The sequence below is a fragment of the Rissa tridactyla genome, chromosome 2 (assembly GCF_028500815.1).
Source record: "Rissa tridactyla isolate bRisTri1 chromosome 2, bRisTri1.patW.cur.20221130, whole genome shotgun sequence".
Classification (NCBI taxonomy): Eukaryota; Metazoa; Chordata; class Aves; order Charadriiformes; family Laridae; genus Rissa; species Rissa tridactyla.
Window position 1 is genome coordinate 72,433,298 of NC_071467.1, and position 22,238 is coordinate 72,455,535.

General features: G+C 36.8%; 1 protein-coding gene across 3 annotated transcripts in view; it reads left to right on the plus strand.

Moving 5' to 3' along the window:
- The window catches only part of GALNT1 (polypeptide N-acetylgalactosaminyltransferase 1), an 86,475-nt gene extending 64,668 nt beyond the window's left edge, over positions 1-21,807 (plus strand). For all 3 annotated transcript variants that reach the window (XM_054190263.1, XM_054190264.1, XM_054190265.1), the window contains 8 exons: positions 4,662-4,869; positions 6,497-6,667; positions 8,137-8,254; positions 9,217-9,397; positions 17,011-17,150; positions 18,260-18,358; positions 18,924-19,058; positions 20,145-21,807. In XM_054190263.1, the coding sequence (XP_054046238.1) occupies positions 4,662-4,869; positions 6,497-6,667; positions 8,137-8,254; positions 9,217-9,397; positions 17,011-17,150; positions 18,260-18,358; positions 18,924-19,058; positions 20,145-20,291 (1,199 nt within the window). In that variant the 3' untranslated portion in view covers positions 20,292-21,807. The remainder of the gene's footprint in view (positions 1-4,661; positions 4,870-6,496; positions 6,668-8,136; positions 8,255-9,216; positions 9,398-17,010; positions 17,151-18,259; positions 18,359-18,923; positions 19,059-20,144) is intronic.
- The last annotated feature ends 431 nt before the right edge of the window (positions 21,808-22,238 follow it).

The following is a 22,238-nucleotide window of genomic DNA, read 5'->3' on the forward strand; positions in this document are numbered from 1 at the left end:
CTTGGATCAGTCTGTGTTCCTTTCCTCTCTCGGGCACGCTCGCTTGCTCTTACTTTCTTACCTGATACTGACTTTACCTGCTTCAGCCAATTTCAGTGCAATTTGGAAGAAGAGACAGAGGCCTTAAATACAGTTATGCTCTGGCAGCAGAGGAGGAATGCCTATGCAAAGGGCAAGGCTACCACATAAATGTGTTCCAGGTTAGACGAGAGGTGTGATTAACTTTTACTTTTAGAAAGGCACAAGATCAAATTTTCCCTGTTTTTGCTTCTGGGGGATTTGTAATTACACTCCACAATTTCTTGTAGTTTTTCAACCTTTATGTAAAAATTCCAGATTTTTCTTTTTTGGTTCTAATGCACACGAAACTGCTCACCTCTCTTGGCGTTGTTCCCAGGGAACAATCCTCTTTTTAACATGGATGCTGATATTTGGACTCCGAGTGCCTATTCTAGGTTATTGTGCAGGTATACGCTTCCTTAATGGAACAGAGATAGTACATTCGTTTTTGTTAGTCAGCTTTTGTGCACAGACTCTTGCTAGGAAAACTAAGTTTATTGCAAGTGTGCTCTGTTTCATTTGTCGAAACAGTCCTTGGCACTAATTCAAATCAGTACTAATGATTAATTGTGACGGGTCAGCTTTCAATATGTCCTAGAAATAGAGCAAGCTAATATTAAAATAATATAAACATAATATTTCTTATGTTTTGCCTCTTCAATTTCTTTCAGAAAAAGATCAATTTTAACGTAGCAATACTTGTGTCCTGACTGTGAAGTGGAATTACAGTCCAGTTAAAGCATGTGTCTTTCTCTATGTAACTTCTCTGTGTTACTGGGTTTGGGCTAGGTAATAAAAGCAAGGTAACTTAATTCCAGGCTGAAAGATACAGCATTTCAGACTTTTTTTGGTGGCGTTATTGAACCTGTTCCAATATTTAGTTTTGAAATCTGTGGTCTTCATTTCAGATCTCTCGGGCATCTTTTATTTGTTGTTATTTTCAACAATTACTGAAAGATATTTTTTTTGTGTTTTGTTTTGCAAAAACTTGTTATGGTTCCAGCAAGTGTGCTTTTACATTAAACAAAACGGAAGGGTATGGTGCCTGAAAATTTGAAGGGTTTAGCATACGCTGCTTAAGCATTCTGTTTGTGTTGAACTAAACCAGCAGACTTTTCCAGAAAAAGAAAATGTTCGGCTTGAGTAGTGTATTTTGAATTCTAGCATCAGAGTCAATTTAATTGGGATAAAGTAAGTATTCAGTCTGCCTGAAGCACACTTTGTACCTGCTAGTGTCACGCTCTTAGAAGAATGGATTTGCATAATATCACGCGCTTATTTACACTGAAAAGAAAACCTTTGGAGAACAAGACATATTTGTAACATTGCTCTCTAGTTACCGATCGGAATTGCGTGTTTTAAGTATTGATCTTTGGTAACTATTGGGGGGAAAAAAAGTTAACAGGGATTAGTCAGTACTTAAAAACTAGGTCAGCACTGAATGGCCAAGCGTGGTAGGCAGATTGCATCAGGCTAGAATGCACTCACAGAAGTTAGTTATACAGATACAAAACAACTTAACCAAAACTAAATTCCTGCCAATAATGTCTTATAAAAGTAGTCATACATCTTAAAACTGTGTCTGCATTCTTATATGTGATAAATCTGTGTTTTATCGTATTTCAATTTAAAAAAAAAATGGTTTGCAACTTAGTTTTTCATTTATAATCATATAAAGGTAAGTCAGTAATAGAATTGGCAATGTGTCAACTTATGCACTTACTTGAACTGAATTTATTTGCTTTTCTGTCTTAGTTCTGCTACTGCCACAGACAATGCTCTTTAAGCTATCCCATAGTCCTTTTGATACAGAAGAACTTTGAAAGGAATATCCAGCGGAAAATTAAATGAAACTAAAGTTATACCTCTGAAAATACATGAACTATTATTGTTCCCAAGTATTTGTCTTTTGTTTTGTTGGGGTTTTTTTAATATTATCAAAACCTCACTCTCTATGAAGTGTATGAGGCAATGCTAAAAACTTACTCAGCTGTCATCCTGGGTCACTCATAAACAACTGACTCTGTAATGCATAAAACTGTTCATTTGAGTGTTTAATATAGGATTTTGTATAAATATGACCCATAAGTTTTGTATAGAAAATCATCTCTACAGCTTGATTCTGGCATCACCAGTTTCTGGATGGATGACTAGTCCAAAACTCTAGACTCTTGCTACTTGAACTAAGGGAGGGGTTTGTGAAGGATGTGTATTGTGAAGGATGTGTATTGCTCTAAGAGACAGTGCTCTAAAGGCAAAATACACGGCTTAGATGGCTTAGATTCGGCATTTAACGCTAACTGCTGGTAGCAGAGGAACACCAGGAATCTTGATGCCTGAGTTATTTTCCGTGCCTCTGTGAGGGATGGGACATCAAGCTTTACCTTTTTTTCTTATTTTGCTGAAATTCTAGTTATGTTTTAAGGGCACAGTTACTGAATGTTTGGCACAGTGTTTTATTCCTGGGAATACTCCCTTCTGAAGTTTTCAACAATGTGGTAGTTCATAAGAATATTTTTATGGACATGGTTAAACATGGTAGGAGGACTGTGCTTAACCCTGTTCCCTCCATAGTGAAAAAGCTGCACACATCTCTGTGATGTGTTTCTTAGAGAAGAAAACCTGAAAAGTACTTGAAAAGATAAATTGAAACTTGAAATAATTCACAGAGAAAATGTAGGTAGGACGTTATTATATGCGATATGTTGACCATGACTTTCTGTAATGTAACTTCCTGTTTTATGCTAGATCTTGACTGGCTGCAGTTGTATTATTGAAATCTTGAATCTCTTTTTCTCTCTTCCTCCTGGCAGAATTTTACCATTCTGTTAATGTAACTGTGCATTCAAGGACCAATGTCACAGCCCGTATTCGTTCAGCTTTAAGTGGTTAGAACTACTTTAAAGGCTTATCAGCACTACGCCTGAAACGTGCAGAGGAACATGCTGCTTTGTGTGGCTTGCTCATGAGATGGTTAGCATGGACAGAAGTGCTTCACTGTTGTATTCTCTTTGTGTGTGTCGTGGAAGCCATACAGATGAAAACTACAAACGTTACCATGATACTAGTTCTTTTTAAATTAGGAGCTTTGGAAAGCTACACTTGAGAAGAAATAAAATCATATTTGCTACAGGCTCAGTCAGCCAAATGATCTCTGTGCTTTACCCCAAAAGGGCTGCAAAATGTTCAGGCATGTACACTTGCTTTGTACTAATAAACATTTATTCATTTGAGTCTCTGTTAATATGCAAAATAAGACTTAACTTTGAGTTTCTCTGGAGACAAATATTTAAGATCTATCAAACTCTTAGGCTCTTCTAGCACAGTTCAGCTTTCAAGATGTGTCAGAATTTATTTCTGTGGGTTTTAGTGACAGTCCAACAATGCACAGAAAAAAATGAGGAGGCAATTAAAACTCATTCATCCGGAGCAGTGGTAAGGAATGGTAATCACCCTCCGGTCAGCTCTGCCTCTTGAGATTTGCAAAACAGCCACTAAGAGTTCATGCTGTTCTCTTCCCCCACCGCCCCCCCCCCCCCCCCAGTGTCACGCTTATTTTTGTATGAGGTACTTACTAACTTACGCTAAATCCTACTACAGGCTCTGCACTGGTGTAGTACAGCTCCCATGTGTTTTGAGTGCATAATCTAATATATTCTGTAGCTGTATTATAGGACTATTTTGCCTTTTTTACAGACTTGAAATCTGCAAGTTATTGCCGAGTCTGTTTCTGTGATTGTCAATGGCATTCTCCCTCAATTCTTTGTTCTTCCTGTATCATCATCCATCATAGTCTAATTTTTCATGATGGACAAAAACTGTGTCTGGCAATGGGGAAGTTGTTAATTTGGCAGCTCTTTGTAATGCAAGTAATTTTGAGTCTCTAGGCATGTGGTAGTCAGCTATGACTGTTCTATTTTGAATAATTTGTTCCTTAGCTAAACTGAGGTGTGGTAGTGTTACAGATAGTCATTTATGTATAGCTGATTTTGTCTTTATTTTTGTTTTTAGGTGTTATAGTGATAATTTAATACAAAAAATATTAGCCTGAAAAAACTAGAGAAAACACAATTGAAAAATGGATTTGATCTTTTTTTAAACTGCTTGCAAAGAAATTATGTGTAAGTTACATTCCTGTAGGAGGTAATTCATTATGTTAAGCTAGTTGGATCACTTTCTATATTTTCTTGGTGGGGAAGTGTTACGGCCAAGAACACTTATGTGCATATGTTTTTGGAAGTAAGGGTCGCATCTACTCCATAATAAAAACTTGCCCATCCCATCTGGTTTCTGTCTAAGCATTCTACACTCTCTGCATTTTTGTGTTTCCCATAATGAAGAAATGAAGAGGAGGAGGAACTTCCTGCTCTGGCAAGTGAAACACATGGAGATGTGGAAGGGCATATTGTGAAGTGTAGAATAAGCAGCAGAGGAAACTAGCGGAGAAAGTAGGAAAAGCATAGAAAAGAAATGAGGGAATGTCTCTTAATTCAAGTCTCTTCACTTAAAGAAAAAAAAAAAAGGGGGGGGGGGGGGGGGGGAGAAAAAAAAGCTGAACTCCTGTAACTGACAGTTTCCATGGTTTTGATCATTCTTTGCAGACTTCTTGAAAAGACCGCTGGAGAATTATGTGAAAAAATTAAAAGTACCTGTTCATGTGATTCGAATGGAGCAGCGTTCTGGATTGATTAGAGCCAGATTAAAGGGGGCTGCTGTTTCTAAAGGCCAGGTCATCACCTTCCTAGATGCTCATTGCGAATGTACAGTCGGCTGGCTTGAACCTCTGCTGGCAAGGATCAAAGCTGACAGGTAATTGCCCATCTATTGGTCCATGTTGGTTTTTTCGGTTATTAAGAAATGTTCCAAGTATTACAATATAGCCTATAAGCAAATATCTACTTTCTGAAGGGGTGGATAAATTATGTACTCCTCATTTGTGTAAGGATAAAAGGCTAATTCAGTACAACCTTTAAAAAGTACAACTTAGTTTAAAATGAAGCTTATATTAGGATGCATGGGATAATGTGTTAAATAGCCGGAGATCTGAACCTGAATGGAGTTAGGAGCAGTGGGATTTGAGTTCTTCCATCTGCAGCCTGTCCCACTCCTTCATGAATTTGGGAGGATATTCTTGAGGAAGAAATGGAGCCCTGATGTCATGTAACACCAACACTGGGAGCAAGAACTGCCAGGCCTACTGTTTTCAGCTTCTCAATGTGATTTCTTTATTTTGTAACGTATCTGTGTTGTTGTGGAATTCTGTGCTGTGACTTGGTCTTCTGGGCTGTATTTTCTAAACTTAGAATAGTTACTGGAATCATGCTCATCTACAGTGCAATAACATATGGTTGTATTTTTATCATAAGTCAATATTCACAACACTTATATCCATGATAGTGTGATGGAAATTGTTTTGAGAGTAAAAAAGAAAAAAAACCCACAAGTGAGAGTATAGTCTGCTTTATAAAACATTCATACATCTGAGCAGTAACTCTGTTGCACTACTGTGCAACTACAGCATATTAAATAGATATTAAGTATGGTGTTACAGGTCTCTGTTATGTTCTTACGGTTATAGATAAAAATCGCTTTTAAAATTTAATGTTACAAAATACAGCATTACATGATGAAATAGCCACAAGTAATAAAGAATCGTTATTCAAAAATGTGCTACGACATAATACTAATGTTTAAGTTATCATTAATACACATTTTCGTGGGACTACGATACATAAATTGTTACAACTTGTGCAAATGGCCCAAAGTCCTTTGAATTTAGTTGCAACCCTTGAATCTTTTTACAGAGTTTTCTGTGAGAGGAAGCCTGCTTGAGGACAGTTACTTAAGTATCTTTAAGATGATTAGAATTAGTTTCTGTGAGTATTATGCCTTAATGTCAGGACAGTGACAAGTAAGCCCCTCTCTGTCGACTTTGATGCAGTAGTTATACTTTGGAGGCAATGACTATCATTTCTTAGTCCTTAGGGCATATAAGAATACTTCCCTAGAGCTAATGACCAGGTTTTAATTTCAAAACATGCGAGTTACTTTGACCGCTTCACTAGAAATGAAAGCTCATATTTTCTATACAATCACTGTGTAGCATTGAGAAAGCTATGATCAATTTTTCCATTTGCAGACTGATGAATATTTATTACTGTTTGTAATGCAAATACTATTTAAAAAAAAAGTTAGTATTGCCAAAATTGCATCAGAAAAACACAATTTGAATATGAAAAAACAGAATATGAAAATTCTGAAAAACAGAATTTGAATATGTTTCATGGTAGCAATCTATTGAGTACTGTTGTTAAGAGATGGTATTTGAAAATTAAATCATATGTGTTAAAAAACAAAATGGGAAAAAACCCAACCAAACAAACCCAACCTTTTTTGACACTGTAATTAATAGGTTTTGGTTCTTTCCTCTTTCTAGGAGAACAGTAGTGTGTCCCATCATTGATGTAATTAGCGATGACACCTTTGAATATATGGCAGGTTCTGATATGACCTATGGTGGATTCAACTGGAAGTTGAATTTCCGTTGGTATCCTGTTCCTCAGAGAGAGATGGATCGGCGGAAAGGAGATCGAACCCTTCCTGTTAGGTAATAAGAAATTATTAAATTGGTTAAGATGTTCACCCAATGTTTACTTATATCTTTTCTAGGTTAATATTGTAATTAATGAATTGTCTTGTGGCATCATTTTTGTCTGGTTGAAGGAACAGCGTAAAAGTTTTTACGTGGACTGGGTGTTGTAAACTGTTGGTAGCAGTGAAGGAAGCAATCAGCTTGTCGCTTCAGAAATGTTTTTAAGTTCTACTGTCAATTACAGAAGCTAATTCCTAGCTTTTACTAGTTCTTATACTGATGCACAGGTTTTTATTTAAGCTCATTTTTATCTTTTTTTATTGAGCCTTATTTTTATCTTTTAACAAAGTAAATATTTTGAAAAGATGTATAGTTTTTGACATGTATGTATATACTTGTGTGCAGACACATATAAACTTAATGTCTTCAAAGTGTGTGGATGGGAAGAGAATTTTTTACTTGGATGTCATGTAGATGTTATGACAAAGGTAATAAGAAACACAGATAACTTGTGTGTAATGTGTACTTCTTAACAGTTCCAAACTTACATTTCTGGCCTTACTGTTCTCAGAAGTGGTCGATATTTACTTACCGTAAAGTTGAGGATAGGGCCTTTACACTTTTTTTTTTTTATTATTATTTGTTTTTCATTTAAGACATCCAGAGGTTTTCTCAGGATATGGCTAATTGTGTTCCTCTCCACCCCCCTGTATTTCTTTTTTAGGGGGGGAAAAGGCCACATAAATTTTTAGTTAGATTGTGAACTAGCTTGTATTTCAAGTGTCTTTCACTAAAAGCCCAAAGTGTTTCAGGAACCTTACTAATGATAGAAAATCATTTATACTAAAAGTGTAAATAATTTGTATATTTGAACTACAAAGTTATATTGTCAGCCTAATACATAATTTACCTATTGTATATTTGTTGACTTAAAAAAAAAAGGGAGATGTTGCTAAAGTTAGAGAAACTAACACAAGTTGTTGTTTGGGGTTTTTTTTTATACCAATAAGGAATTTGTAAAGAAAACCTGCGTGTAACCCTGACTGTAAAGTTTTCTTGTATGAAGCAATAATAGTGAAAGCAAACAGGCCATTTCATGGCCTCCCATAACTTTTTCAAGAATAGTTGCTAGGAATGTAAATTTCCTGTAAGAAACTGGCTTCTCTTTCATGAGTTACCAGCACTGGAGGCAGAAGTCATCTTTGCAGGAATGGCAGCAGCTTTCTAGTGGCTTTTTCTCTGTCCAGATTCCAATTTGAAGTGAGGAAATAAGGAGAACAGTCACTAACTGGTTCCATCTCTGGAAAGTTTTGAGCTAGCAAGTACATCAGTGGTAACTGAATTTGGTTGGAAGCCTGCTGAGAAGGAACACGTTAGGAACGTGGGAAATAAAAAGACATTTTATCAGTCTAAGTGTGAAATGTAATTAATTATGTTTCCATAGTGACTGGCGCTTAATTTTTGTCTTATTTTTTTCTTTCCAGGACACCTACCATGGCAGGAGGCCTTTTTTCAATAGACAGAGATTACTTTCAGGAAATTGGAACATACGATGCTGGAATGGATATTTGGGGTGGAGAAAACTTAGAAATTTCTTTCAGGGTAGGTAAAACTCTTCTCTCTTCAGTGTTTTATTACTCAGGACAGTGCATCCTGAGTTCTGTAAAATACGGATCTGCTGCCTGTGTCGGTGTCCTCTCCTGTTGCAGTTAGCACTTTGCTTGCTGTCACGTTCTTCCAATGGAGATAGGCAAAGACTGTATGTGTCAGTGAAAAGCGCGTGGTGAATAGTTGGCAGAGCCTTGTGGTTGAAAGATTGGGATGGTCATTCTGAAGAGTGAATGCGTGTGTGCTAAAAGGAGTTCAGTTAGAAAAGCTAATTGGGGAGCATAAGTTAAGGGTGATGTCATCAGCTTGTGGTTTCACGTGTCAGTGAAATGTGAGCACCTCTGTTACAAACTCTCTCTTCTTGCTGTTTTCCAGCTCAATGATTGCATGGGTTCATTTGGATGTGGACCTAACCAGCACTCTTCTCACTTTCATTCCTACCAAATAGCACTATTTCCTTTTGTTTTAGTTATCTCAGAGCATATAGGTGGATACTTCTGAAGTAGTTTAGCTTTCTAAATCTGCCATTTTCAGAGTTCCAAAATAAAATTGAAAGTATTTTCAGAAACTTTACTTGGGAAGTGAATGGGTGTTTTTGCATGGAGGTTCTACTTTATAACAGATTTTTATGGACCGATCACCACCCGTTACTTACCTGTGATTCGCATGATCCTTTTCCTTCCTTCGCCGTCAGCCTGCCCAGTTCTCTAAAGCAGTCTCTTGCTGATGCTTTATTGCTGTGAGGCCTGGCTTACTCTTTCTTATACTACCTTACTCAGGCTTGTGAACATCGTTATCTGTTGGGCAGGAAACAGGCATACATTTGTCTTCCACGTATTTGTTCTAGACCTCAACTAATGTTGTTTCTCCAACTTGAACAGAAGCAAGTGATTAACATTTTTAAACTTTTTTTTTAACGACTTGAAGCTATGCAATAATTGTTCCGTCTCTTTCAGATTTGGCAGTGTGGTGGCACTTTGGAAATTGTAACTTGTTCACATGTCGGGCATGTGTTCAGAAAAGCAACACCATACACTTTTCCAGGAGGTACAGGGCAGATAATCAACAAAAACAACAGGCGGCTTGCAGAAGTCTGGATGGATGAATTCAAAAACTTTTTTTACATCATTTCCCCAGGTGAGCAAGCCTTTGGTTATAGGAAATACCTATTAAGAATTAAAATTCTATTACTGCTGGGAAAGAACGTGAGTATTTAAATACAAATGCTATTGCTTTGTAGTTTGTCAGACAAAGCTCCCATAAAATGTACAAAAAGGAAAGTCTTAATTGAAAAATAATTTTGTTAGCCGGAGATGTGCCCTGAAGTCTTTTTTCTTTCTTTTTTTCTCTTTTTTTAAATGTGAACATGATTTATGAATGATCTTCATGTGCAAGAGAACTAAAGCTCAGTGAAATGTCCAAGTGCTCAGCTGTAGTGCTGAAAACTGGCCATCCAAATACATCTCATAATGTGTGGAGTTTGGCCTCTGGCTTCGGTGTTGAGGCATTCCAGGTTGAATAGGTCAGAAGTAATTTAAATGAAAGCCTGTATAGCAGGAGTGGCAAAAGGGAACATATTTTGGCTTGGTAGCGTTTGCACTTCACTATATGGGGGCAAATTGCCAATATACTTGACTGTAATGGTATTTATTATGTTTCTTAAGATGCATGTTAACGAAACAGGAGAATGTAAAATATGAGAGCAATTTCCTATGAGCTCAAACTTTCTGAAAAAAAAAAAAAAATTCAGGAAAAGAAATGAAGCCTGGGAAACACTGAATTATTGCTTTCTACTACCAGATATTTTTTTTGTTTTAAAAACAAAACCAAACAAGAGAGAAACTTTTGGGTAGCGATGGACATCCTCTCTAAATACTTGAGACATTAGAGACATCCAGTTTAAATACTAAGTTGTAGTTCTGTATGCCACATCTGCTTTTCCAAAGACTTATCTATAAAACTAATATTTCCTTATGACTTGCTTGTTAAGCCTGCATTGGTATTGAAATTTAAAAGTTGTAATACATTATAGTATGACTCTGAACAGTGTCAAATTTTAGATTACAGGTTTTAAGAATACTTGTAAGAACAAATGACTGTGGATTTATGGTGGGGTTTTTTGCTCTTAAGAGAGTGCATTTCTCAAATAAGGCTATGTAGGGTTTTTTTAACTAAAGAAAAATAATTCTTGCTACTACTCAAAGCTTTTTAGGTGAAATCAAAAGCTTAACAGCTTATGGTTACTGCCCTGTATTGTTATTAATGAAGCACTATGAATTCAAACATGACATGTATAGATACATCATTCAGAAATCTGTATATAAATAGGCACAATCATTTTTGGTTAAGATTCCTCTTATGCATACATGTCAAGACAGATTTTAAAACGTACTAAGTAGCTGGAACACCTGACTGTAAAAAATAACCTAATTCTTAAAAACAAATGTAAATTAATGAACACCATCATAAGGCTCTGTTACTTTATATATAATCTTCTTTTTCTTCCATTTCTTCCATGAAATGGAAATCTTCCATTTCATGTGGTAACCGTAAGCTACAAAAGGAGCTATAGTGTTTGAATTTTGTAGGATTGTTGTTTTGGTAGGAACTTTTTCATAGCTTTGCAGTATTGTGGAATATGCATGCATTCTCCTGTTGGAGAAAAGAAATGAAAGAAATTTAATTTAAAATAGAATACCCTAAAAAACTTGAAATGGTGAAAGTAACTTGAGCAATTATCTGTAACTGCACTGTACATCTTCTTTCCTTTCAAAAGATGCATGTCTGCATAATTTGTATGCTAATAGCCTGGATGATTGGTGGATAGGGATGTGTTCTTGCCAAGCTCCTCTTAGAGCATCTGCACCTGCTGACTGGCACACAATCTCATTTGTGTACCCATATCTGTATTGACACTGCACTAAGGTTTTATACTAGAATTTCCAAGTGTTTCAAGAATAGGATCGTATAGTACCTGAATAAGTTTTGGGTTATTCTGAAATCGGTTTGTTGCCTGGGGCTGTGAAGAGAGTGGTTAGTACTGTGGTTCATTCTTAGCTATGATATAATACCTATTGTTCAGAGAACACAGGTATTATATATATTTCTGAACACAGAAATGTACGTGGTGCTGCTCATACCTCTCGCCTCCCAAATCCATTTAAGTTGTGAGAGCCAGTAGGTATTAACCAGAAAGGGTTACTATTTTGGGAACCTTACTGTTGTTGTTTTGGTATCACCAATCTTACATGAGTTTTGCAAACCCTGATTTTACCTGTTGACAGCAAATAACATCAACGTAAATTTCAGTAATTTTTCTGGCCAATAGTTGTCTTAGGACCTCAGTGAATCTCTGCTATGTTGGCTCATTTAGCCATTCTTCGCTTTTCCAGGTATCCTTCTAATATCAAAACTTAAATGTTTAGTTCTTGGAGAATGACGGTGGCAGTGACCCTCTAGCAGACTGGAGTATGCCGCCTGTCAAACTCTGTGCTAGTACAATGTGTACTTTTAATATTATTGTGACAGTGCCACGAGTTCTTGCAAGGAGCGAGGTGAGAATTTTTAAGCTGATGCTGGTTTGCAAGCCCGGGTGCAGATGAGCAAGGAAAACAGGCAATCCTGTGCACCTGTTGATTATTTTTTTTCCTCATTAGTTGACACAGATGAGAAAATTGGATTTTGAAGGAGGTAATATACTGACAGGCATCATTGAGCCTAGCTAACAAGAAATTTGTTTCCTCCTTTATATGCTTTTTCTTGTGCTCCCCTAAGATAGTGAATCATAGAGGGATTGGTCCAGGAAAGCAAACCTAAGATTCCTAAGTAGCTTTCTCACTTCATGTAATCTGTGTTGTCTGGAAAAAAAGGCTTACTGCTCGAATGATAGGAACTCAAGAGACTTTTACTATTGATGTAATGTAGTTAAATGGAAAGCTGCCCTCTTGAAAAGTAAGCCTGTAATCCTTTTTTCTTTAATAAGTACAGCCTAGTAGAAATTGTTACTTGTCTGTTTTAAGCTTTCGTGCATTTTAGAAGCCATCTCTCTGCTTAGAAGTGGTTAGGTGCAGAGATCGGGCAGGAAAGTGTTGCAGCGGCTGCTGCTCTAGCCAAAATCAAGCCTATCTCATTGCATGCACCAGCTATTCTCCGTGGCAGTAATGGCACTGGCTGTAGTCTTTTTCTCATTAGCCGATGGTTTTCCTCACAGACATGCATTACAGCAGGGTACTGTTTCCCAGGCCGTTTTCTCTTAGGCTTTCAGAAAACGGATCCAGCATGTGCAGGTGAATAGTCTCATTCTTGGCTCCGGTCATTCTGTTCTGCGGACTCTGCCGCTTCTTTATTTCTAGTGCTGGCCTTTCGTCCCTTTCTGAAGTCTAAAATACCAGGACTAGATTGTCCAACGTAAGGTTTCATGGGATGGCAATGCCAGTCAAACAGCTTGCTGTGAGAAGAGTGCCTTGCTTTTCATGCCAGGTGATAGGGCCTTCGCCTCCCCAGTTTATTGATTGTTCATTTCTGTCAACTGACTTGACTTGCCAAACTTGTCAGGATTATTTGGTGGGCTGACTCTCTACTGGTTAAGTTAACACCTGTGTCGGCACAGGAGGTGCAGCAGGAATCTGAAGCTGAGCAAGGGAAAACTGCCCCTTCCCACAGCAGCAGCTGCAAAGCATTCGTCTGGCTGACTGCAGCTACCTCCCCCTAACTTTCTCCTAACTGCTAATTAATGATAAACTGACAGTTGCAGAACTTGTTGGTATCCTTAATCTAAAGGAAATGGATACTTTCAGACCGTGTGGTTTCCCCATGCTGCTTGTGAGTCTGGGTTCCAGCTCCTACACCTGGCCCGCTGCTCCTTATCCAGCGTGCATCCTTGTCATTCAGCAGCCTCTCGCATCCCAGATGGGGAGCTGGAAGCATCCCAAAATGCAGCTCCGTTGAGCTTGGGTAGAACCTCATCTAGCTTGTGCAGAAATTAATTTTGTTGTTGACCAAAAGTTTGCCCAGAAGGTATCTTCCATTCCACTGGGGCTGAGCGGACAGGCAGAAGGCTTGAACAGACAGCACTGCAGAATTACTTGAGCAAAAGCCATCTAGACAGAGACATAGACATGTTATCCTGAAAACTGGACCAGTAGGCCTAGTTTTCTAATCACTGTATGTGCTTGTCTCAAGCCAAGCATGGTAAGTCAAGGTATGGTATGTACATGGATAACATTTTTATTTATGGGTGATGGGGAGGACAGAGAAGGGGCTGAATCCACAATGGTAGATCTTGCAATGTAGCTAAGCCTGTGCTCAAAGTATGTACTGAGCAATTACACATATTCTTGTTTTCAGCTAGTATTCCCTATTAACTTTAATTGAGAATCCAAATAATGCAGCTGCTCAAATTGGTTTTAAATTATTATTGCTTATCGAGTTTCCTAATACTAAATAAAAACAAGTTCTATGATTTTTAACAGAAAACTAGTTTTAGATGAAACGGTTTTCATACTGTGCTTTTGAAAATGATTGAGCAATTTATAATCATGATGAAAACATCATACTTTTTTTTTCAAAGCAGTTTAGCGTAAGTATATTGCCACACATGAAGCTTGGCAAGCGAATATTCAGCTCTTTTGAAATGTTGAGGGTGTCAGAACTGTTGCAACATGGCTGATGGGAAGCTTAAATATAAGGTTGCAAAAAAAATTAAACTGAAGGAGTATTCTACTGATAGACATCATTATATGTATGTTTTTGTAAAGGTATAAGGAAAGGCCATTATATGTTACTAGTCAGAGTAGTTTGGTACGGCATACCAAACTTCTTCAAGAATAGTGACAGCATAAGCTAGAACTAAGATCACTATTATGTTTGTATGAAAGAACTGGTCAAGGTGTGACAGAAAGATTTGATATGGTGTTTCTTGCCTTATCAACGTTTATATTTTAGTATGTCTTTAAGCATATGTGTGGAAAAAACATACAGTTGTCCCACAGCAAACAAGTTGTGTGACAAATGGAATCATCAGGGACGTTCAAACCTTTAAAGTAATTAGGGGTTGAGGAAAAAATATATTGCATGGTCAAGTAAAGACAACAGTGGCAAGTACTGTGAATACTATTTCTGATTATTTTTTTTTTTTAATGAACCAAACCCAAATATTTGAAAGAACAACTAGTGGACATGATCGTCCTCCTCATGTTGCACATAGCTATAAAGTCTGGCATAATTGTCTCCTTGGAGGAAGATTTGATCTAATTCTGGGTTTGTGGTTTGGTTTGTCTTTTGTTTTCTTAGCTGAGCCTCTTTAAAAACAAGTACAAAAACACTGGAAGGTATATGTCACTGTTATGTGTATAAAAAAAATAGGAGGAAATAATGATTTAGACATGTACATAATTTTTGATATGCTTTATATTTTGCCGTTTTCCTAATTTGCTTCCATTTTTCCCCCCCAAAGAACTGTTACCCATAAGTAGCTGCCACTGCACTGTATAGTACAAATGTATAGGAACATTCAAGCTAATTTTGAGTAATATAGGTAAGGTACTAGGAACCTGGGAAACAGAGTAATTCAGCCTTGTTAGAGGACACCCCTAAGACAGCTATACTGGTTCTGCACTTCAGTCCATCTGGTAACCTGATGCTAATGGTAATCTGTGTCCCAGTACACAGTTTGGTGCAGACCTAACTTCAGAGAGGATTTTTTGAAAACTCTTTCAGACTGAAAATTGTTAAATGGAACATAATACACGCTTTTTATTTCACTGTAACGGAGGGAAAATCAGCTGGCACTTTTTTTTTTTCTGGTGACATTTAAAACTGCTTTAAGAAACAGCACACTTGTATGCTATTAAGTGTCACTTTGCATTTAATTCTTTGTGGTTGTGACTTTAATTCTTATTGCCATTCAGTGATGTGACAAAGCCTTAATAGTGTTGTTTTGTGAAGGTCAGTGTAGCAAATTCTCATGAATGAGTTCTGAGTGCCGTCAGGTTCTTGTGAGGATGGCGTGATAACTGTTTCATCCTTTCATCCATCAGCTGCATTTTCATCACTGAAAAATTAAGAAGTCCATACTTAACTGTGGTTGGTACAGTCTTTCTCTTATTACTTCATCATCTTTTGAGAGAGTACTCCTTGTGGTGTAGAGCAAATATTTGCTTTGGTGAAATAGGGCAGTGTTTTGGGGTTTTTTTTTTTGGTCTTGTGTTTTTTGGTTTTGGGATTTATTTTGTGACAGTAAAGCCCAGACTGAAGTTTTCTGGGATTCTATTCCAAGAGGTTTTTAAATTTCATTAACACTATTCAAAATTTCGTTGCAAAACAAGCTTTTCTTTACTTTCATTCCCTTAAGAAAAATGCCAGAGAACTATACTGGTAAAAAGTCTTTAGATGTTTTGTTTGTGTTTAGTTGTTTGGGTTTTTTTTTGTTTTTGTTTGTTTGTTTTTAAAGCCTAAAAGCCTGTCTAGCATTTTTCTTTCTGGAGTATTGAAATTACTAATGTTTTCTATTGATATTTAGAAACATTTATCTGCAATTATGCAGATATCTGTCTGAAATACACCATCTGCTGGCAGGTCGATTTAATAACACAGTATGCCAACTTAGAAATGCCTCAAACTTCCAAAAAGTCAACAATTTTAGAGGTAATTCACAGTCCTTAAATGGGAGAGACTTCTGAAAAATGTATGCAGCTGGAGGTCTATAGTGGCAGCCAGCTGAGCCATATTTATGGTCTGTGGGGGGAATTTAAATTGCTAGGACTTGGTTTTGTTCTTTTGTGGTTTGGGTTTTTATTTGGTTTGGGTTTTTTTGTAGTGTATTACTTTTGGCCTGTGTGGTATGGAGTGTAGCATGGAAAATACAAAAAGAATGCGATGCTGAAAAATAGAAATTATCCTACCCTTAATTAATTAATATTATTGGAATATTAATAACAGTAGTGCTTAATTCTGGTGAGGCAAAAATAGCTACTGATCATGCATACCTTCCTTGACCCATCTGCAGATGGCACTTGCACAAATTAATTTTTAGAAGGAGTTAAAACAACCATAAAGGAGTGGGAAGATACAGGAAGAATGAGCACTTTGATAAATGAGGAACAAAGGAGAAAAAAGGCAAGCAAAATACCACAAAAAAAGATAACAGTCCTAATGGTGAACATACTTCCTGCAAATGCTGCAGTTATATTGAACAAATACTGAATTATTAAAGGATTAGTTCCCTGTATGAAGGCTGCTTTCTGGCTGTTTCTTTGTGCTGTTAGATGATAAAGGGTCCAGCAGGTGGTACCTGTCTTACAGAATTAAATTTAAATGGAATTCTCCTATCTGCACAGAAGGAGACTGCTATGTTATGCTGCATAGATATGCACCCCAGTTGCCACTGGGGATAGAATAGCATTATTGACTATTACAGTTTCAGCCATTCTCCTCTGATAATTTAGCAAGCAACTGCATTCAAATTGTTCCACAAACCACAGGTAAGAAATTCTTATGTGTAGCACAGATGTAGTGATTCCATCTTTGGTATAATTACCTGGGGAAAAAGAAGTCACAGGTAGTGACTGATATGTCCTCTCTGAGAATATAAACAGCATAATGCTATATGAAAAAAAATAATGCTTTGTGTACAGATGAATTTCTGAAGAGAAAGCCTTTCATGCAAGCAGTGTGTTATGCTGGTGACTTTTTTATTAAGTGGAATTATATAGTGTTTATAAGCAGCCATGGAATAATACTTTTTTCTACAGGAGTTACTAAAGTCGATTATGGGGACATATCAACACGACTTGGACTAAGACGCAAGCTCCAGTGCAAGCCTTTCTCCTGGTACCTGGAGAATGTTTATCCTGATTCCCAAATTCCACGCCATTATTTTTCTCTGGGAGAGGTAAGATTTTACCCTATGTATTTATCTACCCTGTGTAAAGTACATTGTGCAGCCAGTTGTTTGTATTCTGAACTGAGTAGTGCAAACAAGTTATCTCCAGCAAAGTTCAATATCTTGCACCTGTGTTCCTGAAAAATGATACATCTGGCTTCTCAGTGGGACAGAAAACTGAACTTTAGTGTACAGTACTGTAATTTGAATGTCTTCCCTTTTTTACTATAGTACTAAATGTCACATGAAAGGGCTTTAGAAATATTCCTTCAGAAACGCATAGTTAAGAATGACTTTCTGTATAACGTTCTCTATGTAGAGTATGAGCAGAGTTTTGCTTAAACTAGAGCGGGTCAAACAAGGACTTTGCTTAAAAACTGCTCTGAAATTTACCTTCAGAACCCTCACCAATGACCAGCAAATTTCAGTAATCCCTAAGCCTTGCTGGGCATTTCTCTGTTTTGTTTTTTTTTCTTCAAAGTTTCATAAGTGGACGCTATCCTAAATAAGTAGGCCCCTACTTTCCCCTACAAGTCATGTTGAGACACATATTGAGCCTGCTGTTGGGTGATTTTGTACTGTTTATTTTTTAAAAGAAATCCTTTTAACAAAATGGAGCAGGCATTCATTCATGCTGCTGCATGACTATCAGGAGACTTGATATTCATACCCACTTACTGTATAGTAACACAGGGATTAAGGCTGTAACTCAAGAAGTGAGGAAACTGAACCCAGTCACCCGTGATTTTGAAGGGAATTAAACCCACTGTGCCTAGGAGAGTGCTTTAAAACTTCTGGAGCTTTTGGGCTGGAGACTCAATTGTGTCCATTCTGTTGTAGCTGAATCTTTGAGCAAAAAGAAATCCCCAAGATGGAAAGATCCCTGAAAGAAAGCAAAGAAACAAACATGGTTCTGTAACATGGTGACTTGAACATTTGCTTGGGAGCTTGAGTCTTGGACAGTGGTGTCTCACTGTAGTACGATTCCTATATTTTACATTTCTTTCACATAACTTCTGGTCTATAACAGAGAGAACTGGTCCCAGTGTGGTTTGATGTGGACCTAGTTCTCTTCTAAACGTAACAGCCTTTGGTGATGTGCTCTTTTTCACTCCCAGATAAGAAACGTGGAGACAAACCAATGTCTGGATAACATGGCAAGAAAAGAAAACGAGAAAGTTGGAATCTTTAACTGCCATGGAATGGGTGGCAATCAGGTGACTTTTTTTTTTTAAATGATCTTAAAGTATTGAATTATTTGGAACACTGTTTCTCATCAGGACAATTATTCGTTTCTTTCAGTAGTTATCTTTAAAATATACTTAAGTTGTAGAGTTTAGGAAACCCTCATTTAAGAAGATGCCTGTAAGAAGAAATGCATTAGAAGATTTGGTGGTGGTTTGTCATTTGTATGTCTTTGAGGCCTCGTTGCAGTAAAGTCATTGCAGTTTAGTTCTGGAATTCAGTTTACATCTGTTTTTTTGTTCTACTTTGTTAGTAATTCTTGATGAATTGTTTTCCAATATACAGAGATTACCTGTTTCTATGCAGGAAGCAGTCTGCAATTCAAAAAATGTCAATTTTAACTGAAGAAATTGTTCATATAGTGTTTATATTTCCTTTAAAAAAATTAATCTTTTTATACATGCTGAAGGGAAGAAGAAAAAAAAATTAGTGGGTATTAATGAAGTAATGCACAAACGTTCCCCCTTCCCCTTGTCCCAGAAATTAATCTTTTAGTTAAATTTTCTTTTCAATACCTCTCATTCTTTTTCTTTCAAGGTCTTCTCATACACTGCCAACAAAGAAATTCGAACAGATGATTTGTGTTTAGATGTATCCAAACTTAATGGCCCAGTAACGATGCTCAAGTGCCACCATCTAAAAGGAAACCAACTTTGGGAATATGATCCAGTGGTAAGTCTTCTAATGACTTGTGACATTAAAATGAGACAACTTGGGTTTTTACATGAGCCTACAGAGCAACAAATTCCAGTGTGGGACTACTATTTGACAGTCAAAACAGGAAACAAAGTCAGGATTATGTTCCCTCTGTTATTAATTCATGGTGCAGTGACTCAATGGGCACCTGTATTGATTTTAATTACCTCGTGAGTTTTGCAGGAGCTTTTAAAAGAATATTTTCAATGTGCTTTTGGATCCTCTGGAGAAAGATGGTCTGCTAGTGTAGTGTTGTGTTACAATGAGATCAACAATGGAAAAGTATTCCAGGTATCTACTGGGCCTGTAAAAGATAATGATCTTGTGACAAATTCTGCACCTGGTGTCTTACTTTGCACAAGGTTAAAAGGAAACAATTTTCTGATTAAGAAATCATCATCACAAATTTATAAGGAATATTTTACATTTCTAATTGTGGTATGTTTAAGGTAGAGATGCCTAGAACAGTTTTATTTTAATCATTCTTTTTCTTGTACATAATGTTCAAATTTATTTTGAAGCTCATATGTTGAACTGCCAGATCTAGAAATCATTGACCACTGATCCATTCATTATTAATTTGATTTGCAAGTTCTAAAAACAACTTTGTGATGGAGTAGTGTAGCCAAGAACTCTGACTTATGGCACGGCTAGTTCGAAAAAAATAGTTCTCAAGCTTGTTAATTTAAAATCAGTTATTGCGAAAGACAGTTGCAAGGCAATTTGTGGAAGAAGAATCTTGCCAGTATAATAATGATGAGTATTTTATAAAGAGAACATGTAGATATTTAGCTATTAAAAAGTCGTATCACTGTTTTTTTTATTATTATTTTTAACATGTAAAAGTTCTGACTGTTTTGGTTTTTGTGAAGCAATGTTTTCAGTATTTAGTAGCACGTTTTAAGTGTTCTTTAGGATGGGGATCTGGAGTCAGTAATCAAGGGGGTCTTGTCCAGTTTGTACTTACCTATGGAACAATTTTAATGGCCACTAGAAACTTTTTGGTTAGCGTATGCCTGGTGATTTTTGTAAAAACTAATTTCTTTCTATTTTGTTTTCAAGAAATTAACCCTGTTGCATGTGAACAGTAACCAGTGCCTGGACAAAGCCACCGAAGAGGACAGCCAGGTACCCAGCATCAGAGACTGCAACGGCAGCCGCTCCCAGCAGTGGCTGCTTCGCAATGTCACCCTTCCAGAAATATTCTGAGAGGTTCTAAAGAAAAGCAAGGATTGACTGGGCTACCTCGGCTGATACTTTGGCTACACTGTTAAGTAGCAACAGAAGAAACTTCTGCTCGGCGGAATCCACAGTTCGTCAGCTGTTAGAACTCCTGCAGCTTCTCAGTAGCTGCGAACCAGCCTTCCTCTATAAGGATGTGAAACTACCACACATACTAGTGAAACTGCGCCCACTGATGTTTACAAGATCGAAAGAGTTTCTTCCAGCAAATAATTTAGAGAACGTTTGGACAGTGGAAACATAATCAGTGAAATAGTCTCTCTGAAGAGCTGCATATCGTTGTAGTTTGCTTGCACATCAGGAACCTCTGCTGAAAGTGCTGTTGTAATGAAGAAAGTTCCAAGAATTATTTTTTTTTTTTTCCTGGTTAGCAGTGGTAACCAGGCTACTAAATATAGATCCACAAATAAATGAGAGAGAGCTGGAAACCAGATTCAGTAACACAAAATAAGAATTCTGTGGTTTAAAAACAAAAAGTAAACAGGGTTTAATGGAAACTAAATCAGAACTATGAGAAGTACAATTTGTTATAGTGAAGTATCAAATTTATATGTAGATTTTATACCTCAGTGGGGGAAAATAACCAAGTCAAAAGGCAATTGTTTCTCTTTTTCAATTGTGTGATTGTCCATAAATACTTTTTTTTTTCTGGTGGGTCTAAAATTATTTTGGGCGCAAACGAAATGAGCATAAGAATAAACTTAGTCCTTGGATGTCAGATCAACTTTTTTCATTTTTTTATTTTAATTTCTTGGCTGTTGGAATTGTATCTCTTTATTACTGTCTGAAAACTGGAGGTTAACATGCTGTCTAACTTTTTTTTTTCTGTCCAGACCTGCCATTTCGGTTTATACTTGGGTCAGTCAGCTTATGGACTTTCGTGGCCAAACAAAAGATTTAAGTACACTTTGAAATTAAGTTAACTTGACGGAATACGCTTAGCACCCAAGACTCATACTACTGTACTACAGTTTTATTTTCATAGCAATAAATCTTTTGTTCCTTGTTTGATTTCAGTCATCAGAAAGCCAGAAGAAAAGATACGTGATTTGGGTAGCAGGAGATTGGCAAAACTGAAGGTTTTCTGGAATCCTTTTTCACTTCATATTCAGATGTGCTTCATTGTCAAGTGCATATTTAGATTAGACTCTGAATTGTAATGTTGATCTGCTGCTTTTTTTTTTCTAATAAAACCTAAAGAAAAATAGCTAAATTGGCATGGTTTTTAAAGTTAACATAGCCAAAAGCAGTATGACTATGTCATTGCATTGGTCTGCATTTTTTAACTGAATTGCTTTGTTTTGTTAAGAAAAATCTGTGTGGGCTGATCTTGAAAATGAGCCACTGAACGCTCAGAGTATACATTGAATTTTCTTTTGGAAAGAAAAATGAGATTTGCTTAATGGAAAGGATATTTTTATGATAAATGTCACTGTTTGGCCAACTGTCCTGTAAAGCAAATTAAACCTAGACTTATGCAAAAGTTGTGTGGAATTATATTTGGCTGTTATGGCCATTTTAGACTTGCTATTCCAAGTTGCTTAGTCAGTGTTATCTCCGTTATTTCTGCAGCAGTACACAAGAGTTTTCATACACAAAGCAGGGGAAACGTTAACAAATTTCAGTATTATGTTGCTGCTTTAAAAATACGTAGGATGAGATGATGTGGGATTAATATCACATAAAGCATCTAAATATCTAGCTGTCTGTCATTGGCCCCTCTTTTTGGATAGCCCTGCAAATCTTATGAGGTCAAAGTGGATTTATGAAAGTAATGGTATGGTACATTTATCAGTAAGATATTGAAGGATGCCAGGATGACTTAAAAAAAACCAGTCTGTCTTAGTGGTTATGTGAGAAGACTTATTCCTTTGGTACGGTCAGTGAAGAGGATGGGACAGGTGACAATGTCAT